This window comes from Alligator mississippiensis, chromosome 5 (assembly GCF_030867095.1).
Source record: "Alligator mississippiensis isolate rAllMis1 chromosome 5, rAllMis1, whole genome shotgun sequence".
Taxonomy (NCBI): domain Eukaryota; kingdom Metazoa; phylum Chordata; order Crocodylia; family Alligatoridae; genus Alligator; species Alligator mississippiensis.
The window spans coordinates 53457050-53478010 of record NC_081828.1 but is presented as its reverse complement, the minus strand read 5'-3'; the positions used below and the strand labels follow the sequence as shown (position 1 = coordinate 53478010).

The following is a 20961-nucleotide window of genomic DNA, read 5'->3' as shown; positions in this document are numbered from 1 at the left end:
AACTCGGCATTCATCTATTCCGGGTTTCTTTCCGCAGTGCCAAGGTGCCGGCGTGTATCACTTACGGATTGCGGGGTGTCGACTTTACGCCAGGAAGCCAAACGCAGGTGACTGTTACATTTGAAAAACCCACTGGACTGCTGTATCAGTCGGACCTAGCGTTTAACTCAGCCGGGTGACTCAGCACGCTCCGGGGGAACAGAATATCTAACTGGAGGCGTCAGGGCCCTTGGCAACCCTGACTTTGGCTCGCTTGCTGCCGCAGGGCCGGGTCAGGCACGGGGCAGGGCAGGCGTGGAGCAAAGGGAGGAGCGGCACGCAGGGCTCGATCCGCCTCTACCCCGGGGGTGCCGCATGCACGGAGGCGCTCCCCCGCCCCGGGGTGTCGCCGAGCGCGCTCCGCCCCTTGCCGCCGCCGGGACCCGGGCGCCGCGGGGAGGTGAGTGCGGCGCGGCGGGCGCGGCCGCAGGCCCCTGCCCGGCCCCGGGCGCAGGGGCGGGGGCGCCCCGGGAGGGAGGCGGGCGCGGGGCTCCTTGGCCCTGCGCGCCGGGATCGAGGCAGGAGCAGCCCCAGCTGGGGAGGGTCCCTGCGGCCTCAGCAACGGATGGAGTCACGGGTGGGCACCCACTCCTCCTCGTCCCCCCAGATCTAGGGGTCACGTCCCCCTCGGGCAGTGCCGGGGAGGGGCGAAAGTGAAAGCGCTGGGTGTCTTCCCCTGTGCTCGGAAAGGCCTTCCCCTTCCTTTCTCTGGTAGCTTCCTCTCTCCCTGCCAGCCTTGAGGTGCGCAGAGCCTGTCCCGTGCGCGGAGGCCTGTCCCCTGCCTAGCTTGCCCCCTTGCCCAGGTCGCTGAGCCCCAGCGGGGTCTGGAAGGCAGAGCCCGGGCATGCAGGGGCCAGGACTGGACAGGCCGGCTTCCCCCCTGCAGCCAGCCCCTCTGCACGCTGTGCGGGCTCTCCCTGGCAGGGGAAATTCCATGACCACCAAGATGGTTTTCCTACTGGCTGGGGAACAGGAAGGTGTGGTGACCGAGGTAGCCCCCCACTTTCACTTCCAGTGGGAAGATCTCCACTAGCACCAACTTTATGGAAAGGAGGGACTCCTCCCTAGCTTGCTCCTGCAGCCATATGGCTGAGGGCAAGCAAAACTCAGGGGTATCCAAACCCCAAGCCTCCGGGCTTGGGCTTGCATGTAGGATGCCCGCCAAAGGGTTTGGAAGCATCTGAAGCCTCAGGTGGGGGTGAAGGATGCTTGCCGGTAGCAGGGCCATATATGGTTCTTGAATAACTCACAGATTTGGAATTGATTTGACTTGGGACACAAAAAATTTTCCTTAAACCCCCAAAAACATGGAGCTCTGGGAGGGACTGTACCTCATGGAGACATACAGCTTCATGCTGCCTGTCGTGCTTGAAGTTATACTGGGAGGGCCACCCACTGTCTTGCTTCCAGGACTAGAAAGCTAGCTGTCGCTTGTGAGCACTGGAGTAGCTAAAGAAGTCTGTTCACCCCTTCTTTCTGAAAGAGCATGAGAAGCGGGATGTTAGGGTATTAGCTTATTAGCTCTCACCGGCACCTACCCTGTGACAGGCTTTTCACCAACGGGATCAAAGATTAAGAAGTCTACTGGTGTATCGAGAGGACTGTACCCCTCTCCTGCTGGTCTGTCCCTCTCCTGAACCTGTCAGAGAGGGTTTTCTTTAACTCCTGGGTTGTTCCATCATTTTTCGAAAACCCCTGAGGTTTTTATATTTGGAAACACTCGGTATTTGTTTCTGTACCAGGACTGTGGCTTTTGTGATTGCTCTGAGAGAAGTATTTATTTTTACTGAACTTCACAAAAGTGGCAGAAAATGAATACTGCAAAGTAACTGAAATGTAGGCAGGCTGCAAACATTATATATGTGTACATGTGTATGTTTCTATTTAATGGACAACCATGAGACTACCCATTTGGTTTTCTCAGAAGACAAGCAAACCTGAAACATGCTGTGTGCATTCAACTTTTTCTGTAATTCTGATGTATAGATTCTTTGGCAGTTTCTCTTTAAAATAATGTATTTGTTCAGCAACTGCTACCTGGCACCCAGAAAAAAGGATGAACTTTATTTTCCTGCAACAATTAAAACCTTTTGTTGTAATTTGTTTAGTTTCTTTTCCTTTAAAGGACTGAGAATAAAAATCCTACCGGAAAGAAATACAGATTCTATATTCATTAGAGACACTTTCCATTTTGTTTTTAGATAGTTCCCTCCCCTCACCAGCCTTATATTCTATAATGCTGCAAACTCTTATTTGCACATGACTATCATGTGTCTAACTTTGAACTACTAACCCATTTTATAAATGTACTCACCATTCCCATAAACTTTCTCAGAATGCCCTGTGTGTGGTGTATCAAATCCCTTCCGGACTGACCCCAGAAAGTGAGGAAAGGATCAGGAAAGAATTCTGGATACATGCGGGCTTCTCATTGTTCAGAGATGGGGTAGGGTTTAGGTGGGGATGTTTGTCAAACAGTTTATTCATACGCTTACAGGGGTATGGTTTCAATCACCTGCCCAAATATGTGGAAAACAAATGTGCTTACACTCTGCAGCTAAGAATGAGAGGTATCAGGCACTGATGCAGGTAATTAAGTGCATGTGTATTCTGTAGGAGGTTTGGCCTAGATTTTACAACGAGGCCTGTGGTTTCTGTGGTGGTGCAGTGCTAGCTTCTGCAGTGAACTGATAATTCTGTAAAAAAAGATTTCTGAATTTTTAAATGCTATTGTTAGGCACATGTCAACATCCTGCTGAGATGAGTTCACTTCCATGGTGTAATTAATGGCAGGGTAGAGATGCAGGTTAGTAAGCAGAGACTAAATGAATCAGAGATACATAGGCAGCAGGGGTTTAGGTTGTAGCCGTGTTGGTCTAAGGATATAGGTTCCTTGGGTGAATTTGATATCTTTTATTAGACCAACCTAAATGGTTGGAGAATAGTTATTAAGCAAGCTTTCGGGTTCAAAAACCCTTCGTCAGGCTAAGGAAGCTGCAGCAGTTGGTGTGTGCTCTTCCTGGATGGAATGAAAAGTAAACAAGCCCGGGGCTGGGCTGGGCTGGGCTGGGGAGTCAGTTGCCAGGCAGATTGTAATGTATCAAAAATCCAATGTCTATGTTTAGTCCCTGATCTCTAGTATCCTGCAGGTTGATACCTAAGCTTTCATGAGCAAGAGCTCATTTCCTCAGATGCTCTCAGTAGCATTTAAAAATTCAGACATTTTAATTATTTGTTGCTGGTAATTGTTTTAGAAAGATACAGAGGTGATCAATAGTGGTTGGTGATTACTTCAAGTGTAATTGTGAAATATTAAGATTGATAAACAGGATCATTTTCTTGCCTTGCTAAGCAGGTAGTGTATGTGAAGCACATGTACCTTCCTTCTTAAAGGGAATCTGAGGAATTCCTTCTGTTGGAGGGAATCTCCATCTACAAGCAGTGTAGAAGAACAAGAGCATATGTACTTATTCTGACATTCAAGAAGGCCACTGAAAACAGCCAGCCAGAGGCATCAGCCTTCTCCAAAAACAAATGGCAGCAAACAGATCCTCTCAGCTAAACAATGCTGTCAAATCTCTTTCAATAGAGAGAGTGCAGCAGCTGTTGAAAGAAGGTGCAGATGTCAATGCTAAGGTAGATTATGGCTGGACACCTCTGCTTACTGCTGTACAGGCAGATAATGAAGAGATGGTTCAGCTTCTTTTGGACCATGGTGCTGAGCCATGTCTCCGGAAGGCCAATGGTGCTACACCCCTTATTTTAGCAGGGATAGTGGGAAATGTGAAACTTCTGGAGCTCTTCCTTTCCAAGGGGTCGGACATCAATGAATGTGATGACAATGGCTTCACAGCTTTCATGGAAGCTGCTTGGCATGACAAGGAGGAGGCTTTGAGATACTTGTATGAGAAAGGGGCTGATGTGAATTTAAGGAGGGTTGTTAACCAGGAAAAAAGGACACTGAATAAAGGGGGGAAAACAGCCTTAATGGATGCAGCTAGCAGAGGCCATTTATCAATTGTAAAAGCTCTTGTTGAGGATATGAAAGCTGATGTGAACATCTGTGATAACTGGAACAAAAATGCACTGCTGTATGCGTGCTCATCAGAATCAGATGATTTGAAGACTAGAGAGTCTGTTGCTCATTTTCTACTGGAACATGGTGCTGATGTGACCCGGAGGAATGAAAAAGACAAAACTACCCTCATTCTAGCAACTGAGATGAAGAGCCAAAGTTTGGTGAAGGCTTTATTGGAAAAGGAAGAAATTGACATCAATTATACGGATGCAACGGGTAAAACAGCACTGACAATAGCTGTAGAGAATAACAATGTTGAAATAGCGCAGTTGCTGTGTGAAAAGGGGGCAAGGACAGACACTGGGGACCTTATTAACATTGCCACTAGGAACTATAACAACAAAATGGCAGCTCTTCTTCGCCAATATGATGCCATGGCTATTCCAAAAGAACTTCCAGACTGGACACCCACCAGCAAACGCTGGGGAGAGCAGTTGAAGAAACTCTACACAATGTATCGCCCCATGATCAGAAAACTTAAGATCTTTACAGACCCAAATTACAAAATTGGGAATACCTCTCAAGGTGGGATCTACCTGGGACTCTATGATGGGAAAGAGGTGGCTGTGAAGAGATTCCTTGCTTGTACCAAAAGTGCTGAGCAAGAGAAAAAATGCCTTGAAAAGTGTCATGCCAGGAACAATCTAGTGATGCTCTTAGGCACTGAGGTTGATAAAGGCTGTCTGTACTTGTGCCTCTCTCTCTGTGAGAAAAACCTTGAAGAATACGTGAGTGCACCAGAGAATGAAATTAGCTGCAAACGCATTCTTTACACAATCTTTGAGGCAGTGGAAGAACTACACGCATCTGGATTTGGTCACCAGGATTTGCATCCACGGAACATTTTGATAGGTTAGTATCTGTTTTCTTACCATTTTGACTCTATTTCCCTCTTTAAGAAAGCTGGGCATTTTATAACTGACTGAGTATCAATAGCAGTGTAATGATCTTTATACATGAAGAGTGGGGGTATGTTTTCACACGTGTGTGTGTGTGTGTGTGTGTGTGTATACACGTGTGAACTTGGGAAGGGGTGGAAAGGGTTGAGTACAGAAACTAGTTTGCACTAGTTCTTTCCTCTTTTTGATTTTATTCCACTGAACACCCTACAAAAGACTTATGAGACAAGGAAATAATTCCAGCCAGTATTAGAGGTGGACACAACAGAAAAGAAAACAGGCTCACTTGTTTGCTGGTTGGGGGGGATTTTTTTTTGTCAGATGCTGATGGTAAAATCCACTTGGCAGATTTTGATAAGACCGAAGAATTAACTGAAGGTGAAAGCAATCTTATAAGAAAAGACATGGAGGTAACTTCTGTTCAAATCAATGTTATGCTTCAGAATTCATGTTCTTTCCACACTCTTCTTTTTATTAATTTATTTTGATTCATAGATTCATAGACATTAGGGCTGGAAGGGACCTCGGATGATCATCGAGTCCAGCCCCCCGCCCGAAGGCAGGAAGTCAGCTGGGGTCATAGGATCCCAGCAAGATAAACATCCAATTTTTTCTTGAAGGTGTTCAATGAAGGCGCTTGAACCACCTCCAGTGGCAGGCTATTCCAGACCTTGGGGGCGTGGACAGTAAAGAAATTCTTCCTTATGTCCAGCCTGAAATGGTCTTGCAGTAGTTTATAACCATTTGATATCTTGGGGAAAGTCACACCCTTCTCTCCATACTTTCAAAAGGGGAACACCAGGATTCCTGGGAATTCCCAGATGGCAAGAGACACAGGACAATTAAATGGCAGTGATTAAAAATGAAATGTTTGCCTGTGACCTTTAGAAATCACTTCCTAGTCTTCCATTGTGTCTTCACGGTAGCAGGCTGTGTAACACAATAGAACTTGGATTCTTCTGTACAGGGATTGTTCACAACTCACTTAGTTTGCAGTGGGTTGCTTAGTTAAGAACCGTCACTCGGCTACTTGCTATGGCTTTTAGTTCAATGGACACAGATTCAGGAGAATCTATTAGGCAAAACCATAGCTGTGCTCTAGCCCTGCAACCTGTAGTGCGCAGGTTTGTCATTACCCTGAAATAGAATAGTTATCTGATAGCATACTGTTAGGTTTACAATAATTTGGATTATTAAGAAGTATTAGCTTTGCAGCTGAATACAAGGCATGACCTGTGGCCTAGCAATGCAGCTGACCACAAGGCAGAATGATAGCTAAGCCTTTGCTTGTGTCAAGTAATCATTTTAACTGCACCAAGCATTTTCTGAGTTAAAAAGTGAATCTGTGTCTGTGTGCTAAAAAAAATCAGCTACAGCAAGAAGTAAGATAAGACAGAGAAACCATTGTTTGAGCTTACTGGTTGTGTCCTTGAGAAGTATCTTCTACTGTGTAAGGTTTTGCTAACATAATGTTACTGTTACTTAACTTTTAGCTTTTAAAAGTGCTAGTTCAGCTTAATAGAAATATGCTGTTACACAGATTTGTAGAGCACTGCCCCAAGTATTGCTTTTTGCTAACCATATAGTCTTGCTTTGTTGTAAGAAGTATAAAAGATCACCTCACCCTTGAGGGGGGGCCATTTTGCCTTTTGCTGGCTTTATGGTCTTTGCTCGAGCAAATAAACAGCTGTCTTTCTTTACCCGCGTTGTCTGTCAATCAAATTACAGCTAGACAATGGACCTTAGGGAGGTTTCTCCCACCACAAACCCCCAAGCCCCACTTACCTCCAGCAAGAAGAGTGAGCCTGAAGCAGCCTCCGGTAAGTATAAGTGTTGGGCCTTTGCCTCCCCCTTCCCGGCAGGGTTGAGGGTTTCCCCACGCCTTTTGCAAACAGCTCTTGTAGGCTGGAACTCTGCCAGCCTGAAGAGCTCTTTGCAAAAGGGGGAAAACCATGCATTTCTCTTCTAAAAGGGAAAATCCATGTTTTGTCTGATAAAATGGGAAATCCGTGGTTTTCTCTTTTTTTCCTTGGGAAACAGAAAACCAGGATCCCTGCTGATCAGGGAAGCAGTGCCCTTCAAAATAAAAAACTTGTGTAAGTAGTTGGGGTTTAGGTTGTAGCCGTGTTGGTCTACGGATATAGGCAGACAAGGTTCCTTGGGTGAATTTGATATCTTTTATTAGACCAACCCAAATGGTTGGAGAATAGTTATTAAGCAAGCTTTCGGGTTCAAAAACCCTTCGTCAGGCTAAGGACGCTGCAGCAGTTGCTGCGTGCTCTTCCTGGATGGAATGAAAAGTAAACAAGCCAGGGGCTGGGCTGGGGAGTCAGTTGCCAGGCAGATTGTAATTGTTTCTCACAGGAGGGCCACTCTCTCTCCAATCTCTCAGTCCTGATCCTCAACGGAAATTTACACAACACATCCAAGAGACGAGCCTGTGAGCTCCATTTCATCAACCTGCTGGATACTAGAGATCATGGACTAAACACAGACATTGGATTTTTGATACATTACAATCTGCCTGGCAACTGACTGCCCAGCCCAGCCCAGCCCAGCCCAGCCCAGCCCAGCCCCTGGCTTGTTTACTTTTCATTCCATCCAGGAAGAGCACACAGCAACTGCTGCAGCGTCCTCAGCCTGACGAAGGGTTTTTGAACCCGAAAGCTTGCTTAATAACTATTCTCCAACCATTTGGGTTGGTCTAATAAAAGATATCAAATTCACCCAAGGAACCTTGTCTGTGTAAGTAGTTGGCACACATCTTTAGTCCTCCACATCCATTTGTTTTGGCTTGTAGTTCCCTAGCCAGTTCACAAACCCTCAGCTTCACAGAGAAGGTTAAGAACCTAACTCTGTGAAGTATATAGCTTCTACTCTAGTGGCATCCACTTAAAATGGAGTCATTATTGCTGCTGTATATGTGTTTATGCATACACATTCACTAAGTGCCTATTTTAAAACATTGCTTCTGCCTCTGTTTTGTTTTGAGAAGCTGGGTGTCCTGAAATATAGCGGTCACTTGTTTTCATACCTAGGCACTCGGAAGACTGGTCCTGTATCTTGCAGCAAAGGGTAAAGTTGTTTTTGAGGAAACCGATATAAAAGATTTGGTGATGTGTCCAGACAACATGAATTATTATGAGGAGACTGTGGATCTTATAAAAAATCTAGTCTCCCCAGTTGGACGAACACTGGGAAATTTGAAACAACATCCCTTTTTTTGGAGCACACCGATGTAAGTGCTGTGAATACAAATTGCAGGCTCTTGAACTGTAAATTTGTTGGCTGTCACTACAAACAGACTCAAGAATAACTGCCAGGACCCCTTTGTTTCCACAGTAAGTACAGGTTCTTGAGAGATGTTGGGAATGAGGAGGACATCAAAGTACGCAACACTAAGCATGAAAACAAACAGAGCAAGATAGTGAAAATTCTGAATCACGATCCAGATCCTTTCCATGACTGGACTAAAGAGGTAAATTTCTTTTACTGTGGACAGATCCAGGGTAAGGGGAGAAGCTTTCCCTGAGGCCTTACGTGCTCTGTTTCTACCTTTAACTAGAAAAGTAACTCCATCTAAATCCAGATTTGTGAGAAGAGAATCCAAGAGTGTTAACAGATGTGTGAAATGCTTCAAATCCCACCCTATTTAAAGTGCATTCATTTTGGAGAGCTTCAGTACTATACACAGGTACATGCCCTCCTAGCTAAAGAGCTTCATAATGGGACTGCTGGTATTGTGGTGCTCTGCAGTTGTGGAGCCTGATGAGAAGGCAGCCTAACATGCCTCTTGGCCACGATCCCCTTGAAGCTTCTGAGAACAACTGAGCAACACAACAGCACATCCTTAGGAGGATTTGACCCTAACACTTGCTTGGGGCTTCCTGTCATTCCAGGGCTGATCACTTTTACATTCATTGCCTTCATGGTGGAAGCTGATAACGGACTGTTAACATTTCCTCATTTTCCAGACTCACACAGAGCAGCACTGTGAGGGTGCCAGCTCTGCTCTCCTGCTTACAGTAGTGCTGGCTTACCTAGCCAGGCTAACTGTCCTCTTCCAGCTTATCAGCCAGCTAGCATGCTCTATCACAGCAGCTAGAAGCACCATGACCCTGGCATTCAGAAGTTTCCTCCTCACACTATGTAACGTGCTCTCCATGCCTGGGAGCTTTATGCCAGAGAATGAAATAATAGGAGACACTAGTGGTGGCAGATGACAAAACAAGGAGCAGTGGTCTCAAGTTGCAGCAAGGGAAGTTTAGGTTAGGTATTAGAAAAAACTTTTTCACAAGGAGGATAATAAAACACTGAAACAGGACACCCAGAGAGGTAGTGGAATCTTCCTCCTTGGAGGTTTTTAAGACCCAGCTGGACAAAGCCTTGGCTGGGATGTTGTAGTTGGCAATGGTCCTGCTTTGAGCAGGGGGTTGGACTAGATGACTTCCTGAGGTCCCTTCCAACCCTCATTTTCTATGAATCTATGAAAATAGCTTCCTTTGGGACCACCTACAGACCATGTACTGCTACTTCTGAGCCAGAGGCATAAGCAGTAACTGATAGTCCTGGGGACCTGGGAAGAGAATCACTAGCAGCAAAACTTCAGGATAAACCATGCCACTTTCACAGAGATCTACACTGGGCTGGCCCCTTTGCTCCAGAGACAAGCTCTCAACATGAGGGTGCCCATGACCATGGAGAAGCAGGTGGCAGTTACTGTCTGGAAGCTGGCAACTGCCCCATGCCCCATAGCTTCTGGTCTGTTGCCAACCACTCTGGCACGGGAAAGTCCGCAGCTGGATCAGCTGTCTGGGAAGTTTGCCATTCCAACCTTGAAGGTGCACTGAAGTCCCTTCATCTCTCCAGCCCACAGGAGGTCATAACTGAATTGCCTGCGTGGGTTTTCCAAACTGCCTCAGGGACATTGATGGCACCTATATTCCCATTCTGTGCCCAGGGTACAGCAGGTCATTATATCATCCACAAGGGCTACTTCTCCATCATGCTGTAGAGCAGGGGCAGGCAATATACAGCCTGCGGGCTGGATTCAGCCCACAAAGCACTTTCATCCGGTCCATGCTGCCCCCCAATGAATTGTACCTCGCCCACCACTTCTGTCCACAAGGGTGGGAGCAACAGACCCCGTGTACATGCAGCCTCAACCATACCCTATTGCGCCTCGCTCCCACCCTCGTGAACGGAAGGACACAGCCCGGCCAGCACACAGCTTCTGGGCAGGGTTGCTTCTGCAGCCCCTGGGGACTTGCTTCAGTTCCCCAGTCTCCTGCTGGCTCCAGGCAGCAGATAGGAAAGCAGCAGGGGTGGGCTGCAGCTGGGCAGGAGCATAGGGCTGGGGCTGGGGCAGCACGGAGCCCACACCCAAGGGGGTAGCAGCAGCGCAGTACTCGGGTGGGCAAGGTGTGGGTGTGAGGGAGGGTGGGGGTGTGGGGACCTCTCCCGCAACATTCCCTCCATGGTGCGCAGCCCTGGAAGGCAGTGACGGCAGCAGCAGGTGGGACATTCATGGGAATGTCCCACACTCCCCCCATGGTGCAGCAGCAATGACAGGGTGCTCAGGGTGCAAATGCCTGGCGGGGCATGGCTCTGGCCAGCATTGCACATTGCAGCAAGAAGCGTAGCGTCCACTAGGCCATCTGTATTGCTGATGCTCCTTGCCAGTCATGTGCAGCCCTTGCATTTGCTGGGCACAAGAGGAAAGCCCCAGGCGCTGGAGCTGGCTGCCTTCTCTGACCTCCAGGGTGGTGGGGAAAGCAGCTAGCTCCAGTGCTAGAGCTTCCCTCCTGTACCAAGTAAGTGCAGGGGCTGTGCGTGAGTGGCAGGGAGCACAGGCAATACAGATGGTCCAGTGGAGGCTACACTCCTCACTGTGATGTGCAGCACTGGCTGGAGCCGTGCCCCACTGGGCACCTGCACCCTGAGCACCCTGCCATTGCTGCTGCACCATGGGGGGAGTGTGGGTGGTCCCTACATTCTCCCATCCTCCCTCACACACTCACAACCTGCCCCCACAACCCATCATATATACACAGTTGTCATTTCCTGCCTAGTGCAGAGGGACTGGATCCGATGATCTACAAGGTCCCTTCTAGCCCCTGACAATCTAGGAATCTATAACTCCCAACATACCCTATGCCCCCCCACACACACACAGCCACACCCCCTCAAACCCCCCCACCACACTCCACACCTCACTATACACATCCATGCACATGCACACACCCACACACCACTATGCATACGCACATGCACATACAATATACAACACTAAGAATTTATTTTTGAGTTATTATGCAATCACCTCTATATACAGTATAGAAACAGAAACTATGAAATAAATAGTTTTTGTAATAATATTAAAATATGTTATAGTAGATGTTTGACTTTTAGTGTATGATTTGTTTTTTTCTGGTTCTAAGATGGCAACCCCTCCCCCAAAGGAGTATTTCCATGGGGGGATGGGGACAAGGGGAGGGACTTCTGGTGGCAAAGGTCAGGGGTTAGGGGTGGGACTTCTGGTCTCAAGATGGTGACAAGTGGGTGGGGCAGCCATCAAGGGGTGGAGCTACCCATATGGCCCTTGATAGCTTGCCAAAAATCGTTAAGCACCCACTCCATCTGAAATAGTTGCCCTCCCCTGCTGTGTCATGGACCATCAGGGTTGATTTACTCATGGACCCACTAGGTAGGTGGGTAGAGTGTACAGTGCCAGGGTCTTCAGGAACTCTATCCAGGTATCCCTGATGAGGTGGCCAGAGTTTTCCCATGGTGCTTCCTAGCATAGAGCTGGAAGAATTATCGTTCTGCCTTGCTTCTTGGGGAGGACATGCTTCTCCTGTGGCTCATGAAACTGATCTGTGTGCTGGCCCCATCATATTCTGGCATGGTCTAACGCTCAGGGCTCTATCATCCAGCCCAGTGTTTCCCAAGCTTTTCCAGCCCAAAACACACTTACACTAATAAAAAATTTGTGTGGCACACCTGTTAAGGCATTCCCCATCCTCATACATATTGTAGCTCATTGCCATGTTAAAATTCTGTGGCTTACCTGTTCATTTTTGACGGCACACTTTTGTGCCCTGGCACACTGGTTGGGAAACACTGATCTAGCCTGTGAGGCTCTCCACAGGTCCAGAAATTTGGCGAGAGGGAACAGCAATTACTGTTGCCATTGCTTTCCTGCCACCACATTTCTGGAAACCCATAAGCCAGATGACATGGCTCTGCAGGCCACATCTGATCCATGGGCCAGAGGTTGAGCACCACTTTCTTAATATTTATCAGACTTTATGTACAGTAACATCCTCAAGTCTAGCCTATTTTGTAGGCTGAGAAACACATTTCACATGTTGTTAAATATACCTTTTAATATTGGTGCGACAGGATGTTAATACTTCCTTGAGAAGTATATTTACACAGAAGGAGATGACAGTAGTTGGGGGTAGAAGGGATGATATTATTTATGATGAATAACAGAGGTGGAATAATCCAGAGTGTTTATTTCAGATTGATAAACAGGTTCTTGACAGCATGGACAGGAGCAAGAACAAGAAAAAAAACAAGAACAAGAATGAAAACAGGAATGAGACAAATAACACAAATGACAAAAAGAATAAGAACAGGAATGAGAATGAGACCGAGACCAGGAGTGTGAATGAATACTATGAGAACTGCACCACAGACCTGCTGAAGTTCATCAGGAACATGGGGGAGCATTTTGAAGAGAAGGATGAAAAGTGAGTGATCACTTTATACTCCATATTCTGTGTCCTGGAGGTACAATCCCTGGAAATCTTTATCTGCCGCTTTGCAAGCCCTAGTAGGTTTAAAAGCAAGAAGCCCTTTTTCAACACGATTTTCTCTTAGGAGTCTAGGAGTGTATAATTAGGACGGGGGAATCAGGAGGAACAGTTTCTTGATACTCTCCATCATTTTGATAAACTAAAGTTTAGTCAGATGATGATGGGATGCCCCTCCACAGCAGCGCAGTGCTATGTAGCTAAGCAGAAGATGTAGCATGCCTAAGGCAGTCCCTGTAGAAAGGAAACTAGATAATCCATGCTCACTCACCCAATGGTATTGAGTTTACCTGCTTATGATGCTTACCTCTGGGAATTTTGATTTGGCTTCTAAATCACCAAGGTCATATAAGTATGCTTACGTATGGAAGAGCTGTCTGGTAGATGGAGGTGCCTTAGGGGTGCTTTCATCTCAGACATGCTGTCTCATCCAGAAAGTTCAAGTAAGGCTTTCACTCGGACTAATAACCCATGCACTCTCCAGTGAGGACACAGGCTAATTCCACTTGGGTATAGACAGTCCTCTGATGCCTCTCCCACAGTTTTCCCAATGGACTGAGAAGGATAGATAAGTTCTCTTGCAGTTTCTTAGGGAAAAAACCCCACACATACAGCAACCCATCTTACTACAGCACAAAAAGCCCTGGGATATGACCCCAGGGTTTTGATACACATGGCTGAGGACGCGTTACCTCAAATATGGCTTTCTAGTGTAGTTATCCAGATCCAGCAAAAGTGATCTGAGTGCCAATCAGACAGCTTTCAGGACAGCAGGAAAACCCTTCTCATTCCCATACTTAAATGGCTCTTCACCCATGAAGTGTTCAGTTCTGAGGGGTGGAGAGAATGGGGAGGATTAGCAGACAAGGTCACATCCAGGAGTGTATCTAGAAGGGGGACAGTGGGGCAGCCCCACCCACCTTGAGTTGTGTGGCACATGTGCCATGAGCTCTGAGTTCACCAGCTGATCAACACAAACCCTGACTTCCATCCCACCTTGCTCCCTGCTGAATTCAGCATCAGAGGATGAGCAGTAGGCCTGTGCGAAGGGGCTAGTATTCACTTCGAATTCGGATTTGGCTGATTTGGGGGACAGTGATTCAGTTTGGTGATTTGAATCACTGTACCAAATCGATTTGGCCGAATCCGATTTGGAGATTCGGCTGCTGCTAAATCTCTGAATCACGCAGGCCCCATCCCCCGCCCACTCTCCCAGCCTGGCAATAGTTGCCCTGCCCACCCTAGCCCTTGGCACTTGGAAAAAAAAAAAGCCCCAACTCACGGGATATGCTGGGTGGGGAGGGGATCCCTGCTGCCCCCCACTCTCCCACTGTGTGTGGGGAGCTCTGCACAAGCCCCCTGACCCTCCCACTCCACTGTCCCAGCCCCCCCACCCCATGGCTGCCCTGCCCACCCCAGCTCCGGCCCTTTAAGAAACCCCCCCCCCCGGACTCTCTGGTTCCTGCCTGGCAGGGTATGTTCCCCACTGCCCCTCTGCCACATGGCGGGGCTCTTCCATGAGCCCCCTGAAGCCCCAAGGCTGCTGCAGGAGCCTGTGAGTCCAGGGCGGGGGGTCGGGTTTTTTTTTTCTTAAAGGGCCAGAGCTGGGGCGGGCAGGGCAGCCATGGGGGGGCCTGGGACAGCGGAGGGGGTTGGGGGGCTCGTGGCAGAGCTCCCTATGCAGCGTGGGGCACTGGGGGGCAGCGGGGATCGCCGACCCACTGAGCAGCACTCAATGAGTGGGGGCCTTTTTTTATAGGGCCGGGAGCTGGGGTGGGTGGGGAGCCATGGGTGGAGGGTGGGCTGGGGGAGCAGGCAGGGGATGGGGCCTGGCAGGGGTCCCCCCATGGTCCCCTTCTCCCTCCTCCAGGCCCCTCTCCCCCACCCCTAGTTACCATCATGGAGTCCGGCTCCAGCTCCCTGCTGCAGCCAGCGGGGACTGCCTGAATCATCAAAGTTCTCCAAATCTTTTCCGAAGATTCGGAGAGCTTTGAATCGATTTGGACCTTTTTATTAGTCCTCTGATTTGATTCAGAGTTGGAGATACGGACACCAAATCGGGCCAAATCTCCTCCGAATCAAATCGCCACCTGAAGCTTCGCATAGCCCTAATGAGCAGTAGCTCTCTAGATCTGCGTGAGAGCACCCAGGTTCATGGCAAGGCAGGGGTGCAGTCACATCCTCTGTGTCTGTATGGCACATGGTCAGCTCAGCTCCCTGCGCATGCTGTAGATGCCTGGTCACATCAGATTGATCATGCATTTCTAGGAAGTTCTACCTTGTTTTTAGAAAGTCATTGAAATGGGTCTTATGCTGTAAGAAAAGAAATTGGGAAACTAGAGTGCTTGTTTTTTTTCCCTTGAGAAGTTTTGGCTGATTTGCATGCCTTACTAAAAATCAATTGTTTTTTGTTGCAGGGTGAAGGAAATAATTAAGGAGCCTGCTGAGTATTTCACAAAATGTTTTCCCAAACTGATAGTTCATGTCTACAACATTTTACACGGTATAAACCACACCAAACATTTTCCAAAGATTCAGACTCCACCTTAGCTATAACACATTCAATTGCTTCAGATTGTATTGCCAAAACCCTTTGATATGCTTCTTCATCCTCTCGTTTTCTTAACTGTCAACAGGACTTAGACAACCTGAGAAAGTGTTGAATCCAGAGCACAGAGCTCTGAATTTAGCATTAAAGCACTTGGAGGTAAGGATACCATCTTTAGGTGGGCAAGGTTCTTTGGGTAGATGTGATAGCTTTTGTTAGACCAACTGAGAAGCTGGAAAAAAGTTTTTAGCAAGCTTTTGGGTGCAGTCACCCTTTGTCAGGCATAGGGACTCTCTGCTGGTCTGAGACTCCAAGGAAGACTCCCTGTGCCTGACGAAGGGTGACTACGCCTGAAAGCTTGCTAAGAACTTTTTTCCAGCTACTAAGTTAGTCTAATAAAAGATATCACATCTACCCAAAGAACTTTGCCTGCCTATATCCTTAGACCAATAGAGCTACAGCCAAAAACCCAGCAGCATTTTTAGGTGGAAGTAACTGCATTAAGGAAAGAAATGAAATGGTGCTGAGAAGATAGCATAACATGGAATGTTCATAAGTTTGTAAGGCAAGACAGATTCTGTTCTAAACCTGGATGTCACTGACTCAACACCTGACCTTGAGCAAATCCTGCATGGGAGAGGCGACACTGATATTTATCCACCTACCTCACAGAGGTGTGGTGAAAGTGGGTTGTCTGTAAAAAACTTGGAATGTATGAGGCTATATGGAAGATGAAGAAAGAAAATCATAGAATGATGACCTTATGGTCATGCTTTGAAGTGTCTGGAGCATATAGATGGCCAGTGAGAGAAATTGCCTCGAAATCTTTATGGTTTTATTACCTTCTCCTCCCTTTCCCTACAACAGTTTATACCCCCAATCACTATTTCCTGCTGACCACCCCCTTCACATACCATTAAACCATTAGAAGTTTAGAAGCCAGGGGATGTGCACTTCCTTGGTTACATGGTCCAAACTGCACAGTGAATGAAGTTCTGCATGCACTGTAAATCCCTATCCATAAGGGCTTCTTGTTGGGTGTCGCTGCCAGGCCCATAACTCAGTCACTCAGCTGCTTGTCCTAGTCACTCCTCTCCTTTCCTTTCAGCCCCAGAAGGAATAGAAGTGTGTACAAATGTGGTATGGAGAAGGGGCTCAAGCTTCTGTTGAAGAACAGAAGATGGGGGACAGATTCCACAGTGACAGTCTCCACTAGAGGCGCACTGAAACATCAGTCCAATATCGGATTGGCACTAATATAAAGAAAGTTGTCTGTATTGGAAATCGACCATATCAGGCCAATAATTTGGCCAATAAAAGTACTGTGCATGCGCACAGCCACAGCGCAGCATAGGTGGTGAGAAGCACAGCCGGGCAGCTTGAAGAGCTGCCTCCAGCTGGAGTCTGGTGTGGTGGAAGGGAAGAGGGGAGAGAAGGGGCATGGGGGAGCAGATCAAAGCCCCCACAGTAAGGGAGGAGTGGGGCTGGGGCAAGCGCTGCTAAGTCAGCGTGAGGCAGGTGCAGGACAGAGCTGCGGTTTGTCTGGGGGGGAGGAGGGCGGTGGGGTGGCTCCTGCTGCTGCGCGCCACTTGTCCAGGAGCTGCATGTCCGGCAGCTTGTCTGCTCATCCAGCAACTCCCACTGCTGCTTCTGCCGCTCATCCTGGAAGGCATGAGGGGTGGGGGGGTGCAGATCTGTGCTGGGCAGGCTGGGGCCAGGGCTGTGCCAAGTTCTTCCTGGCAGGGCAGGATGGGGCTATGCTCGGGCCGGGGGGCAGGGGCGCTGGGAGGGGGCTATGGCAAATTTTGGGGTGGCTGCAGCATGCCCCCCCGCCCCCAATTGTCCCTTCCCAGCACTGCTGCCACTCACCCTGAGCATAGGCCTGCCCTGCCGGGAAGAACTTGGAACAGCGCCAGCCCCAGCCTGCCTTGCGCAGATCTGGGGGCACATGCCCCCCACCCCCATGTCCTCCCAGACAAGTGGCAGAAGCAGCGGCAGGAGCCACTGGACGAGCAGGCGAGTGCTGAATGAACTGCCGGATGAGTGGCTCCCAGATGAGTGGCACACAGCAATGGGAGCTGCCCTCCACTCCTTCTCCACAGCCCCTGGACAAGTCACGACTCCATCCCGCGCCCACCCCACCTTGTGCAGCCTCAGCCCCACTTCTCCCTCACTGCAGGGGCCTTGATCCCCCCCCACCCTGACTCCCCTTCCTTTCCTCCTCCGCTTCCACCACACCAGACTTACCAGCTGCACACAGCACTTCAAGCTGCTGGGCTGGTATCAGAACTCGGATCAGTATTGGCTGATATGCCTCCTTAAAAATCGGCTGTCGGTATCAGCCCCAAAAATCTCTGTCGGTGCACCCCTAGTCTCCACTCCCTCTTGACATGGAGAGCAGTAAGAAGAGCTTAGACATCTCAGAGAGCCAGCAGTTCTTAGATCATTGCTCAAGTCTGTGGGGATAGGGAGAGTTGCTCATACCCCTAGAGGGACAAGGCCCCATAGATCTTGATAAGCATAGGAAACGAGCATTGAGCATGAGATTTGACAGACTGCACTGTAATCACCCCCTCTGGCCTTGTCACCCACTCCATGTCACTCCACAATGTCACAGATGTGGCTCACCACTTCTTCTAATCCCCACCCTCTTCTCCTAACCTGAATCCCCCCCCTACCAGCCTTCCCTATTTATCCCTCTTCCTCAATCCGCTCTCCCCTCACCACAGACCAAATATGTCCTTCTGTGCTCTACCACTCCTTCGCCCCTCATCACCCCCCAGCAAACATAGATTCATAGATGTTAGGGCCGGAAGGGACCTCAATAGATCATCGAGTCCGACCCCCTGCATAGGCAGGAAAGAGTGCTGGGTCTAGATGACCCCAGCTAGATCGTTATCTAACCTCCTCTTGAAGACCCCCAGGGTAGGGGAGAGCACCACCTCCCTTGGGAGCCCGTTCCAGACCCTGGCCACTCTAACTGTGAAGAAGTTCTTCCTAATGTCCAGTCTAAATCTGCTCTCTGCTAGCTTGTGGCCATTATTTCTTGTAACCCCCGGGGGCGCCTTGGTGAATAAATACTCACCAATTCCCTTCTGTGCCCCCGTGATGAACTTATAGGCAGCCACAAGGTTGCCTCTCAACCTTCTCTTGCAGAGGCTGAAAAGTTCCAGGTTCTCTAGTCTCTCCTCGTAGGGCTTGGTCTGCAGGCCCTTAACCATACGAGTGGCCCTTCTCTGGACCCTCTCCAGGTTATCCGCATCCCTCTTGAAGTGCGGTGCCCAGAATTGCACGCAGTACTCCAACTGCGGTCTGACCAGCGCCCGATAGAGGGGAAGTATCACCTCCTTGGACCTATTCGTCATGCATCTGCTGATGCACGATAAAGTGCCATTGGCTTTTCTGATGGCTTTGTCACACTGCCGACTCATGTTCATCTTGGAGTCCACTAGGATGCCAAGATCCCTTTCCACTTCCGTGCCACCCAGCAGGTCATTCCCTAGGCTGTAGGTGTGCTGGACATTTTTTCTCCCTAGGTGCAGCACTTTGCATTTCTCCTTGTTGAACTGCATTCTGTTGTACATTTACACATACAATTTATTTTCTATTTCGAAGCACCAATAACACTTTCTGAATTTCTTGCGGTTCTCTGGTTACATTTCCCTGAAACAAAAAAAAACCCTTCGACAGAGGCATATTGGAGACAGACTGATTTGACAAGCTGACTGGGTCAAGTTCATTGGCCACCAGGGGTGTGTCTGCATCAGGATGGCAGTATATCCTAGCATGGATGGCCTGCCCACCCACTCCCACTTGCGTGCTTCAAACCTGGTGAGGCTGCTCTTAAGACTTCAGTCTCTAGCATGCTTCAGTGCAGTGTTTGGGGACAACCCCAGAGCAGCTTGTTCCCTGGCTTGGAGCACGTAAGCTGGAGCAGGCCCAAGGGACCATCAAGATCTGGAGTTACCGTGGTGTTGACATACTCTGAATGTCCCTTTGAGCCCAGCTCATGTAAATATTGGCACGTATCAATCTATCTGGATTGCTCTGTTTGTGCCTGTGCAGAGTGATCTATTTGGCATACACCTGTCCCATAGAGCTTAATTCTTGGTTGAGTGCCACATTCAGTTTTGCTTTCCCAAAGTGGCGGGGCAGTAGCAGTGTGCGAAGCGGGCTGTATTCGATTCGGATTTGGCTTGAATCGGGGGACAGTGATTCAATTGGTTGATTCGGATCACTGTCCTGATTCAATTCAGCTGAATCCGAATCTGAAGATTCGATTCCGATTCAGAGAATCAGCGATCCGGCCATAGACACAGCTTTAAATGTTTGTACCCGCCTCCGTTCGACTAGGAGTTTGCGCGCCGCCTTCGCCCGGACTCGAGATCTTGCACCCCCGGGCTTTGTTGGTACGCCCCAGGGTTTACCCCGGCTGGTATCAAAGGGGGACCCCAGAACTCGCCTGCCACGACTTTGATGACTCTCTCAGTGGGGGTCTTCCCTTGGGGTATCCCCTGGTGCCGGCACGCCTCTTCGCGGGTACTCTCGAGGCTCCGTCCTCCCCTACACCCCGGCTATACGCCACCTCAGGTCTTCCTGTCCTGGCCTCTAACCCGTCCTCGTCTCATCCTCTCTCGGCTCGGTCACCCTAGCCACTACCGGCGGTCTTCGGACTGGGTATGTCTCTCCCAGTGGGGGGTGCTGCCCTGATCCCTCCTTCCTTGGGATGCAGACATCCTCTCTGCTTCCCCAATAGTCCCGGCCGCAGTTACCCGCGCCGTCGGCTCCGTAATGCAGGCTACAGCTGGCCCCACTCTCGGGATAGCTGTTACGCCTCCTGCTGCCTCGGGTGTCGGGTTCCCCGCTGGCTGCTGCCCCACCTCTGTGGCTGACTTCTCCCCTTGTCTCCTCACTCCTGGGTGCTCCGCTGCGCTGCTCGCAGCCTGCTCCGCCTCTACCCGGCAGTGTCCCGCACTCTGCGGGTGGCGGCTGATCCCCTGCTCGCTGGGGCTGCGCGCTCCAGCTCTCTCCCGTCAGCTGCCCCGCTGCTTCGGCGGGGCCGCCTTTTGTTCCTCCTGGCCGGCGTGCCCCACCCCCGCCACTCAGCTGCAGCCGGATAAATGCCTGGCTGACGACCCGCGCCGGCAGCACCAGCGCGTGGAGTTTCTTTGGCTCCTCCGGTCCTGCGGGAGGTAAGCAGACCCCTTGGCCGCCGCGGGGGTCTCCCAGTGCCCCCGCTCCCCTGGGACAATGTTTTTTCTACATACCTTGAGGTACCAGGCATGGCTCGTGAACGCTGCGATGCTGGGGCGGATGGAGCATCCCACAGGAGCGTTCGGGGCGGTGGTGCATGCTCGGTGGCGACTCCACTTCCGGGTCTGCCACCAAGCACGCGGGGGGAACCCGTGCCGCCCCCCTCTCTCCCCCCCCCCCCGCATCCCTCCAGCTTGGCTATTGGCTGTAGGGGGACCCTAAATTCCTCCCTCACCTTACGCTTGGGTCTTCTGTTCCAATTATCTGATAGGCTGGCATGAAATTCACTCCACCGTCACACTTTTTATGTAAAGACAACATGTG

General features: G+C 49.6%; 1 protein-coding gene across 3 annotated transcripts; it reads left to right on the top strand.

The window, feature by feature from the left end:
- The first annotated feature begins 316 nt into the window (after nucleotides 1-316).
- Nucleotides 317-15445, top strand: RNASEL (ribonuclease L). Of its 3 annotated transcripts, none has more exons than XM_059728384.1 (7): nucleotides 317-439; nucleotides 3433-4969; nucleotides 5338-5426; nucleotides 8055-8254; nucleotides 8359-8494; nucleotides 12544-12773; nucleotides 15254-15445. In XM_059728384.1, exons 2-7 carry the CDS (start codon nucleotides 3574-3576, stop codon nucleotides 15384-15386), a joined length of 2184 nt encoding a protein of 727 aa, XP_059584367.1. In that variant the 5' UTR covers nucleotides 317-439; nucleotides 3433-3573; the 3' UTR covers nucleotides 15387-15445. The 3 variants fall into 3 exon arrangements, with proteins under 3 accessions (XP_059584367.1, XP_059584366.1, XP_006270072.1); XM_059728383.1 differs by having other exon boundaries at nucleotides 3395-4969; XM_006270010.4 differs by lacking the exon at nucleotides 317-439 and having other exon boundaries at nucleotides 479-4969.
- Nucleotides 15446-20961: the final 5516 nt, after the last annotated feature.

Coding starts and splice junctions, on each gene's coding strand:
- RNASEL (XM_059728384.1), top strand. CDS start 3,574: ATGGCAGCAAACAGATCCTCTCAGCTAAACAATGCTGTCAAATCTCTT. Junction 8,255..8,358: donor TTTTTTTGGAGCACACCGAT/GTAAGTGCTGTG, acceptor TTGTTTCCACAG/TAAGTACAGGTTCTTGAGAG. Junction 12,774..15,253: donor TTTGAAGAGAAGGATGAAAA/GTGAGTGATCAC, acceptor TTTTTGTTGCAG/GGTGAAGGAAATAATTAAGG.